The 10,868-nt window shown below is 36.2% G+C and overlaps 1 protein-coding gene across 1 annotated transcript; it reads right to left on the bottom strand.

The window, feature by feature from the left end:
* Positions 1–873: 873 nt before the first annotated feature.
* LOC119995240 (pre-mRNA-processing factor 19 homolog 1-like) lies at positions 874–9,730 on the bottom strand. Its single transcript, XM_038841722.1, has 18 exons — positions 9,587–9,730; positions 9,409–9,494; positions 8,491–8,562; positions 8,323–8,385; positions 7,638–7,724; positions 6,676–6,826; positions 6,468–6,589; positions 6,173–6,289; positions 5,551–5,646; positions 5,408–5,467; positions 4,114–4,188; positions 3,273–3,377; positions 2,445–2,561; positions 2,267–2,359; positions 2,066–2,162; positions 1,602–1,653; positions 1,459–1,529; positions 874–1,369 (listed from the first exon to the last, which is right to left on the bottom strand). The coding sequence occupies exons 1-18, from the start codon at positions 9,597–9,599 to the stop codon at positions 1,254–1,256; spliced, it is 1,593 nt and encodes a 530-aa protein (XP_038697650.1). The 5' UTR covers positions 9,600–9,730; the 3' UTR covers positions 874–1,253.
* Between the last annotated feature and the right edge of the window lie 1,138 nt (positions 9,731–10,868).

The raw sequence follows: 10,868 nt of genomic DNA, 5'->3' as shown, positions 1-10,868 counted from the left end.
CTAAACCTGACCAAACTCTAAACATGCACAATACATCAATTAAATACTACAAAAACACACAAAATACATCAAAAACACACAAAATGATAAAAACACACAAAAATGATGATAATTAATGGCAAAAACATACAAAATGTTTTCAAACCAAATACTACAAAGGAATTTCATTAATTGAGTAATATCAAAAGACTCTCATAATTAACAATACATGACCTTAGTGAAGCTGAAACAACATCAAAACACTTCCATGAAACATTAAATCCCCATTATGGGTCTTAAAGTTTTTCAATATATTTTAATTTTTTCTTTTGTCCGTTACATTTTTGTTTTTTTAAATTAATTCTCATCACTCAAGTTGTCAATCTTTCATTTTTATCAAGTTTAATTAGAATGTGTAAGCTTTTTTGTAGAGGCGTCCACGTGGCACTAAGGATTAAGGAGAAGCCTTGTGGATCCTCAGTTATATATATATAAATTGATGATATGAGTGCACACAGGATTCGACTGCAGCTGTCAGCAATTTCTCTTACAGTTGCGGGGCTTGCTGGTGGGTTTTAGTGCACTGGAACTCGGCTGAAGAATTGCCCTATTGACAAGTGGAAAACTTTCGTGTGCATGGATTTGCAAACTCAAGGTTTTGTTCATTCAATTGTCCAAAAGACATACTAAGACATACTGGGTTGAGTGATTCCTCAATTAAAGAAAGAAGAAAATATCAAAATATGTTTTCATGACCAAATCACCTGAAGTACAATTGCCAAGGGATCCTTTCAAAAAACTGATCGCATTTATGCATGTTAAGCCCATGATCCTTTTTAAGTAGTTCATTATATTACACCATGCAATGATGCTTGTCCATACTCTTTACCATTCTCTTGACGATAGCATGGCTTTAGCTTACAATATTCTTTCTTATAGTGTCCTCAAAACTGGAATCAGAAAGCAAATATCGCTAGGTTACAAACATCAATACATTCATCTCGTACAACAAGAAAACGTCTAGGGGCCTGAAGAATCTATTTGCGAAGATAAAAAAATTAACATGCCTGAGAAGCTTCGAAAGTTGAAATAATTTACTTAAAGAATACTCGCTGTAGGCGAGTCACTTTCATTTCATCAAATGATACTACGTAAAATCCAGTGTACCACCTCCAATTTCTTCCCTCTGCTCATTACAGACCTGTAAACGTTAATGCAATTCTCTTTTAAGAGAAACGGTTGGAAACTCCATGTTCCAAATACGATTAGAGCTTTCATGATTCTAAGGAACCATCATCCCCAGGCAGGCCAAATATGCGGAGATTACGATCCATCGACCCAACTGCCACATATTTTGCATCTGGACCAAATTTTACACAAGTTGTTTTACCTGCAATGCAATAATAGGCCATTGAGAACTGTAACAAGAGTTGCGAGTCAAAGGTAACCACCGTCAAGGGAAGCAGATAGCCAACGAACCTGTGCCAGACAAGTCCGGGAAAGTTTTAATACAATTCCATTCGGCTTTAACACTGGCAACTTGGTAAATTCTGCAAAAATACAAGACTTAAAGTTAATCTAAAGGGTTCATTCAATAATAAGAAAGATTAATTTGATGGCACCTAATATCTGCGCCAGCAACTGCGAGGTAACTTCCGCTGTGATCAAATTCCGCTGCAACAAACCAGAAACCAATAACCCATTATAAACTTTTTCATCACTTTTGATCATCTAATGGAAAAGGAAAAAATCGACATGGATAAAAAAAAAAAATCCCCCCATATTTTCAACGAACTTTATCAACTTCAAAAAAAAAAAAAAGAAGCCCCAAATCCAAAAGCCTGGCACTTTACGGGACAGATGAAATACATGAACAAGAAGAGCAAAATTCTCCAATTGCTCATAAATTTCAGAAAAATAAAAAATACCACTGAACAAGTTTTGGAGAAGGTTCTCTCCCATTTATAAAAGGCATAAGAATATGCTTTAAAGCAGAAACTGTTCCACAAACAAGAAAAAAAAGAGCTGATTTTTTTTATATGATGATTGAGGCGGTCAATGTTCAGCACCAAAAGATATAACATACCATAGTTCGTTGGTGTATCTGAATCATCAAATACGAATGTTCGGATGTTCTTCAACTTGCGTAGATCAAATACTTTAACACTATCATGAGCAGCAGTCTGTCCAGTTCAAACATATAAATGAATGCAAGTATGATCCACTGCACATATGCAACCCCAACCAAATACAAAGAAACAAAGAAAAGATGGAGAGGTAAAACTACCGCAAGGAAGTATCCATTTTCTGAGAAAGACATAGAAGTTATTGGCCCAATTTGCCCTGATTTAACGTGATCATCAAAATTTGCAACATTTTGCTGAAAAATAGAGAAAAATGAAAGAACTTGTTATTAACAGGAAAAAAAATCATTCAGGCTGATTTTCAATCCGGTAGTTCGATACCTGACTTTTTACATCCCAAATTTTAACATGGGCACCTGAGGTGCCTGTTCCTAGAATGAGTCCATCGGGATGAAATGCAGCAGACGTAAAACCCTCGGACCCTGAAGGATCCGAAACCTGGAAAATTGGGAATGCGTAGCGTCCAGCCAGCATGAGGATAACATGGTAGTAAATAAACCAAAATTCCGAACCTAAAAGTAATAAAAAATTATATTTCACAAGTTCAAGTAGCATCTGTAAATAACTTATCATGTCTATATCCGGCTTATGAGCAACCTTTATCAAAATCTTATACAAATTTGATGAATCAAGTAAAAAGGGATCAAAGCAGGGGGGAGGGTGACATTATATTTATCAAAAAAAAAAAAAAAAATACCAGCCATAAATTTTTTTGACCTAAAAAAAGAAGTGGAAACAAAAGAGAGCATTTCTGGTCCATGACATAGATGATAACCAAAACTGATTGAACACCTATTATAATTTATACTTTATTAGCAACCATGACATAGATGATAGCAATATTATTCGTTTTTTTAATACTCAATAGCAATATCATTCTATATCCATATTTTCTTCAATAGCAGCAATGGTTCATGGTTGATGTCTTTCAATACTAAGTTTATGTAGTTGTTTTATTTTGTTCGTTGGTGATTTCGATTGGATTGGATTTGTTTGTTGTAAGATTCTTATTCAGTTCCTCAACAAAATAATTCTCAAAGATTTCTTATATTCCTTTTGAGGAGATACTTGTTATTCAGTACTAGCTGGACTGTAACTTGTCAATTCTACTAATCAGCAGCAGAAGCAGAGAGAGAGAGACTGAGTGACCTGTGCCAAGCAGAGTGCAGAGGAAAGATCATAGAAGCACCATGTATTGTCAAGAGATGCAGTCACAAAGTAGTTATTTGTGGCGTGTACAGTGACAGCTTGCACCTGAAAGAAAAAATAAAATAAATTTTGGCCATCAAATAACAAAAAGACTAGGAAAAAGGATATAGCCACAACAATATTGCATAACAAAAGCAAGGGTAGAAAAAAACACAATTAGGCAACCCCACAGAATGCAAAGAAAGTGAAGTCCATCAGAATATGTCATCGCATCGAGTTTCAGCAATATTCACATTTCAAGAAACCCTCTCTTATACAGCCACTGCTAATCCAGGATAATGAAACTCTAGTTAAAAAAGGAAAAGGATTTAACAAGGAGATACTGAACATATCAATGACTCTCATATCCATATTTCAGATACGTCCATCTCCTCTACAAGAAAAAGTACTCAAGCAGGAAATCACAAGGAATGTTGAGCATACTATTAAAGCACATAATAAAACGCAGCACAAGCTGCATTCTACGCCACGCCACCACTGATGACGAAGAACTTTAGGTAACTTGTGCCTAAGTTGTGTATTAAGGTGTTTCACTAGAGCGAACACAAGAAACAAGGACAAAAGTTTAAGGCTTCAAAAACCTTCAACAACATTCTCAGGCTCGATATAATAGAGATGTTACCTTGAGACCTTAAAAAGTTTTAAGTAAGATACATACTATTGAATATGCAAAAGAAAAACTCTGAAATAGCGAAAGGTAATAACTAGAATAACTCAAGACGGGCAGACAAACATACGAAGAATACGAAAAAAAATGACCACATGGGAAAAGTATGTATACTTCTGCTGTATGATCTTTCAAGACGTGCCTACAGTCATAATTTCCATCTTCAGCCCCTTGCCATACACGAACCGTCTGCATCAACAAAGAAAAACATTAATTAAGCATGCACTGCAAGCTTAACGTGAACCAGAGAAACGAGTACGGAGTGCTCGATAAATAACTTCCTTTCATCCAAATTTCAATTCATAACCTCTAGTTTCTATGTTAAAGCATCTCACAGTAGTAGTTAGTAAACCTGGTTGTCAGGTGGGGGGGGGGGGGATGGTTACGGGTCTTTGAGGTGAAAAAAAGCAATCAAGGAACACCATAACCACGCCCCTAAAAAACAAATATCAAGTGATACAGTGACTCAGGAGCCATACACAACCATCTGCAACACTAACTTTAAGCCAAAAATATACAACTCAACACCTAAACCTCTACCATAAGCTAAGCACAATCTTCAAAAACCATTTTCAGCGCCATCTACCAGTGGCGGGTTTGAGAGGAGGGGAGGAATGAAAGAAAAGTGAAAAGTGAAAACCACTTAAAACATCTTCACAGCAACCATTAGCACATTATAAACCATTTACAACTCCACAAGCAACACACAGAAAACACGTCATGAATCAAGTTTCAACGAATCCAGCCACAGCCACAGATTCAATACCAAATAAATGGTTGGTTTCTCCCCTTTATTTCTTTTTGTATTAGAATTGCATGATTTCAAGGTGTTCATTTCAGAGAGGGAAAGCATCATTTAGGGTAACAGGTTTCAACTAGTTCACACAAAGTTCAAAATTGGCAGCAAGATTCCATTCAAAAAAAAGATTGGCGGCAAGATCATCCTCAACCAAAACTTTAAAGGTTGAGATGTGCAGAGAGAGAAGCTCTTGTAATTAGGAGAGAGAAACAAGAGATGGAAGAGGGAGAGAACAAACAAAAAATCAAAATTTAGGGAGCAAAAAAAGGTCAACCAAATGAACAGAAATATGAAAACAGCATTACTTGGAAATTTTAAACTACCCCTTCCAACTTTTGAACTCTCAGCAAGTCTTTTGCATGAGAAGGGCTAACAGTAACAATATTAGAGTGAGTTGAAAGACCAGGGTCACGTTAATATAAAGGAGGGTATGGGGAATAAAACAGGACGATGTAGCAGTAGCATCAATACAGATTAAGAAGTACAAACAGACACTACAAAAGCCAAACATAATATTAAGCATTTTAGGTCACAATTTATTGATCATTTAAAAGGTGATCCAAAAGTTCTACAAAGTATAATTGTGGACAGGAACAGAACACGGCTTACCTTGTCTGCTGAGCTGGTCAAAACTAAATCACCGTCACCCACAAACTTTACGCTAGTAACCTACCAGTGACAAAATGCATGATCAGCCGAGAGATCCTATGGACAGAAGCACAGAAGGAAGGGAAAAAACAGATGGAGAAAACCTTCTTCGAGTGTCCATTGAGTGTAGATAAGATCTCTCCTGATGGTCGATCAAAAACGACAGCATTTGCATCAGCCCCTCCGGTTGCAATTATATCCTGAACAGGAAATTATTTAAAAAATAACATGAGTTGAGAGAAAATAACTTTCTGTAAGTAAACGGTCCATGTGGCCAATAAATACTGCCAAACCACAGTCAACAATAAATTGTTCAGTGAATGTTGTATAAACAAAGACATCTAAAAACCATAAATTGTTCAGTGCAGACATAGATCACAGTCATGTGAGATAACTGACACCAAAAATTTAACACGAAGCTACAATACAATGTCATATGACAGATTTTCGATCTTAGCAGCTTATTTGGATATTGTCATGGCACACAATCTTTAAAGGTTCCTGAAACAACATTCGTGTGCTATGATAGTTTATAAATACAAGGCAGTGGCATGTTTTCTCAGACTTTAGGATTGAAGGTTCCAAGCAGAATAACATGACATACTAGTAGTGCAAGGAGTGAAAGTGTGAAACTCACGAAAAAGAAAATTGTCAAAATTCTCTTATTCACAAGTGAATATAACACTAAATGAGAATGATCATATCATGGTAAATGCCATGTCATACCCTGGAATGATGGATATCGAGAGATATGATGCCTGGTTTGTTGGTTTTGTGAAGCGGATGACTAGAAAGCTGGGTATATCTCTCCAATGCATCAACAGAAGCCAATGTCGCGGGGATCTGGAAAGAAAGAAAGAAAAGGGAAAATGGAAAAGATGGTGCAATTAACAACACTATTGACAGCTAAACAATGCTGCTCAAAGAAAACTGAACTAGCTCATTGTACAAGTTTGAATAGATAGAGCCAATTAAAAAACTAACAAATGTTTAGTACTGGGGAATGAAATAATCAAACCACCTGACGCTTCTTCCGCTGTTGTGAGAGAGCTGCATTACATTCTGTTAGGTCAGCTATGATGCTAGCAGAAATTCCAGGGCGTGCTTTCTTTGCACCAGCGCCCAACTCCTCATCATCAGCAGCTGCCATAACAAGAACAAAACTCGAACGAATGCTAGGGTAGTAGTAAAAATAAATAAATTAAATAACAGGCACATAGAGAAATAACCTCTTTTCCCATTGCTAACCACAGTAGAGACATTGGCTGAAATAGCCGTTGATGTTGACATAGGCATCTGCCTCTCAGCTTGTGCAAGTAATGACCTTGCTTCATCCCTCTCCTTCTTTAGTCTTGCAATCACGCGACAGGCAGCGTCATGCTGCCAAAATATGAAACACAACAAAAATCCATCTTAGATATGTAAAGTATGAGAAGTGTTTACACATCAAGGGCAATAAAAAGGCACAAGAAAGAGAGTACATTAACAAAACCACTCGTGCAATTTACTTTGTCAGAGCCAAAATTCAAAATAATCTTATTCTGCTGAAATACAGGGATGAGCTAAAAGCTTGAGACACCGATTGCAACAGTTCTTCAACCCATATTCTACGCTACTTGTATAGAGAAATCAATCGATGCTCTTCCAACAGATTGAAAACTCAAAACAAAACTTTCATAAGTCCGAATATTTACCGACAGTCTGACATAATCCCCATTCTCAAAAAAGATGGCATAAATTCTTCATATTCCGCTTGTTAAAAAATCAACGTCCCGCAAAGAGGTAGTTGATACTAAATTATAAAATCTAAGCTCTGTCACACGAATTGACATAGCATTCCTCCTTAAGACAAAAAGTATTGAATTATTGACAAAAGAGCGCTTCGTTCTCCAGATTCAACTTTGTTGCGAAGAAACAATGAAAATGACTTCAAAGCACACAAAACTCAAATACTTACATGAAAAAGAGAAAGTACATAAGTGGGACGAACTAATGATTGTAGTCAATTTTGTCGCAGATGGAACAAACATGATAAAGAGAGCAAGAAACTGGGAGAAAAATAGCTACAATAAAGAGACATGACCATCTACAGGGGAAATTAGTTTCAAGTAAGGCGCAGAACACAAGACAAAAAGACATAATAGTAATACAAGTTTAAACTGAATTATTATGATATAACTGTTAAAGATACCTGGTATAGTGCATGGCTCAACTCCTGCCTTGCTGTATGTAGTTGTTGCTCCAAAGCAAAGTTCGATAACATCAAACTATCCCATTCCTACAAGAGGACAAGCAAAACAACTACTTTAATAAGCAATAACATATATGCAATCCAAAAATTGTACAACAAGAACATTATGCAATGAATTTGATCAAGTCTACAGTATTATCACATAGCATTCATAGCTCCGTAAAAATAAAGCAACAATCAAAGAAAATGTCAACCAGCTTCAACACTACTACAACTAGTCAAATTCATTTTTTTAATGATAGAAACTTCACTAAAAAGAAAGATATGGTGAGGTACCTGCTCGCCAAAACATCTACAAAACCAGAGAAAACTACTCATTGACTACAGCTTACGTAACGTGTTAAAAGAAGTAACACAAAAACAGAGAATCTAATTACTAGTGGTGCCCATGGTACCAGGAGAATAATTTTGGTACATACTATATATGGGCCTCAAATTTCATAGAATCGATTGATTACACCGGCAAAAAATTTAGGACAAAATCAACACCAACACACAATTAACACAGAAACATACCACAGCAAGCACACACTTTTATACTTGCTAAACTACAGTATATCCTGATAAAGAAGTTACATTTGCATGTAAATCTAAAAATAAAGTATAACATAACATATTTACATACATTTTGGAACATTCCAATCATCCCGGGTATGCTAGCAGTCTGCACCATCCTCGGCTTCACAATCTGAAAGGCATGCCTATCTATATGAATAATAGCAATAGTATCTATAAAATTCTCATAGAACATTTTCAAGCACACACATAACACAAAAATCAATGTTTTGCATACCTTGCCTGTTTTTACTGGGACAATGTCATCCATGGTAAGTGGTTCACCAGTGATCGGACATTTTCCATAATCCTATTCAATAATAGACAACAGTAAAAATACCTAAGAACAATTCGATTACTGAATTATAAAAAAAATATAGAACTATGAAAATTGAGAAATTTTAAAAACACACACAAATAATTCCCTAGAAGCCATTGAGTTGTAACTTGTAAAATAGTACACACACTGCCAAAGAAAATAATGATAGAGAGAAGGCGTGTGCAATGGTATGTAAGATTAAAAGATAATTTTGTTTTCAATAATCTCCACCAAATTATATTGTTCTTTGTTTTCTAGCAGAATAGTTGTAGTAGTAGCTCACCAATATATGTGTATATTTATAATTTTCTATGCACTCAACAAATTTCAAATTCTGAAATTTAAATTTTCACCTCCATTAATACTAAGGTAAATATTGAAGCAGAACTAAATAAAGAAATAAACGCTGGCTGGAAAAATAGCATAGTAAATAAAGCCCAAAAAGTGTATTTGGCTCATTACAAGGAAAGCTTTATTTATCTCACTTATATTTTCAGCTATCACTCCGCAAATCAAGATTTCAAAATCGAAAAATCAAACGTCATGTTATTTTATGGGCAACCAAACACCAACTAACAGCCGCATTCCTACTGTAAACAAAATGGCACAATAGTTTCGGCTTCCCAAAAAACCTGAGAATCAAAAGATCTAAAAGAGCAAGTATTTCCCTACATCCCGCTCAATCCCAGCATAAAAAAAAGTCAAGATTTTTCTACTTCCCAAATCTTGATAGTGACCATTGTAGGTGCTCTATCATTTTTATCCACTACAACCAGCAGACAAATGCAAACGAAAACCCTAGGAAAGGGGGAAAAAAAAAGTTTACTTCAAAATTACCGATATGTGCCTCTCGATTAAGCGCTTCTCGTAGAGCAGCCCAGACGTCTTTGAAACGACGGGCTCTTCCGGCACCTCGCCGGATACTGTACGGATAGTAGCAGAACAAAGAGATCAAGAAACCAGAAGAAACAACATACATCGAAACATAAAACAAAGAAATATAGAGATGTGTTACTTGAGCAGTTCATGGTGGTAGAGAATTAGGGTTTTCCGCGTGAGCTACTCTTTGCTGCTTTTGGAGGAATGTGAGAGGGAAGCGGAGGCTACTGCTTCACTGCCAATATCAATAAATTTGATTGGTGGGTGAGAAGCAAAGGGCAAACAAAGCTATTCGTGGAGTCAAAATAAAGCAGGCCAGTGTGTGGATTAGAGAAGTGCTCATGAGTTGGGCCAAGCCCATACCTATAAGAATGGGTTGGGCTGGATCCGACGAAAAAAATGTCCTACTCATTTTCCTCTTTTTCTTTGAAAAGGGAATAAGCCTTAACAATTCATTCCATTGAAACAAATATTACACCTAACGCTATATTAGTAGTTTAAGAAATTACAAACTCAAGCCTAGTAAAATAGGCATTCAAACCCAAGAACAACAAAAACAAAACAAGAATATATCCGGATAATACCGGAATGAACCGGACGAAACATTGTCCCGAAGTGAACCCGGACAAACTAGACAAACAAACTAACACAATTAATGGTCTAGATTAAGTGTCTTGACTTTCTTTTCTTCAAGATTTGAGGTTGAAAAGATCGATCTTCACTAGCTCTAAGAGTCACATCACTTTACAGTTTACAACATGAATTTGTATCGCTGGACCACACCTGAAAATAGATGATCAAGAAACCACGATGGCTGGAGGAGATCTATATCCAAACTGGTGAAGAAACCCAACAGTAGACCTTATTCATCACAAAAACAAATTTCCATAGGTAGATTTACATTTGGGGAGGAGGAGAAGTGTTGAATCTTTTTATATTGCGGTCGAAAATTTGAGAGCTTTTTGGAGGGAGAATTTGTAGAGAGAGGGAGGGTTTTTGGGGGAGCGTAATGTTTTACTCATTTTGGGGGCTCATATTGCAAAGACGAACCAAAAAAGTCCGAACTTCTTACTGATCGTTTAATGCCAAAATTATAAACGCCAAAGCTATGCAAAATATAAAATGTCGGCACTCTGCATGTTTGCTTCATTGCTTGTGTAAATTATTCTCCACAACACTGATTTGACACTGTTGAAGACAACCAAGGAAAACGTGCTAAGTAAGCACCGTAGGATTCTAAAATCTTTCCAAATCTTTGGTCCAAATCCAAATCCAAATCTTGGGTCCAAATCCAATGTATACTGATGTATCCTATTTTACAGGATGAAACATCAAAAATTTCAACAAAAGCAACCACAACAGTCCCTCTATATTATAGGAGCAGACCCACTTTTTTCCTATGATGCTACAGTACTCTG

The sequence above is a fragment of the Tripterygium wilfordii genome, chromosome 1, assembly GCF_013401445.1.
Source record: "Tripterygium wilfordii isolate XIE 37 chromosome 1, ASM1340144v1, whole genome shotgun sequence".
Taxonomy (NCBI): domain Eukaryota; kingdom Viridiplantae; phylum Streptophyta; class Magnoliopsida; order Celastrales; family Celastraceae; genus Tripterygium; species Tripterygium wilfordii.
Note: the sequence above shows the minus strand (reverse complement) of the source record. Positions and strands in the feature narration are given on the sequence as shown.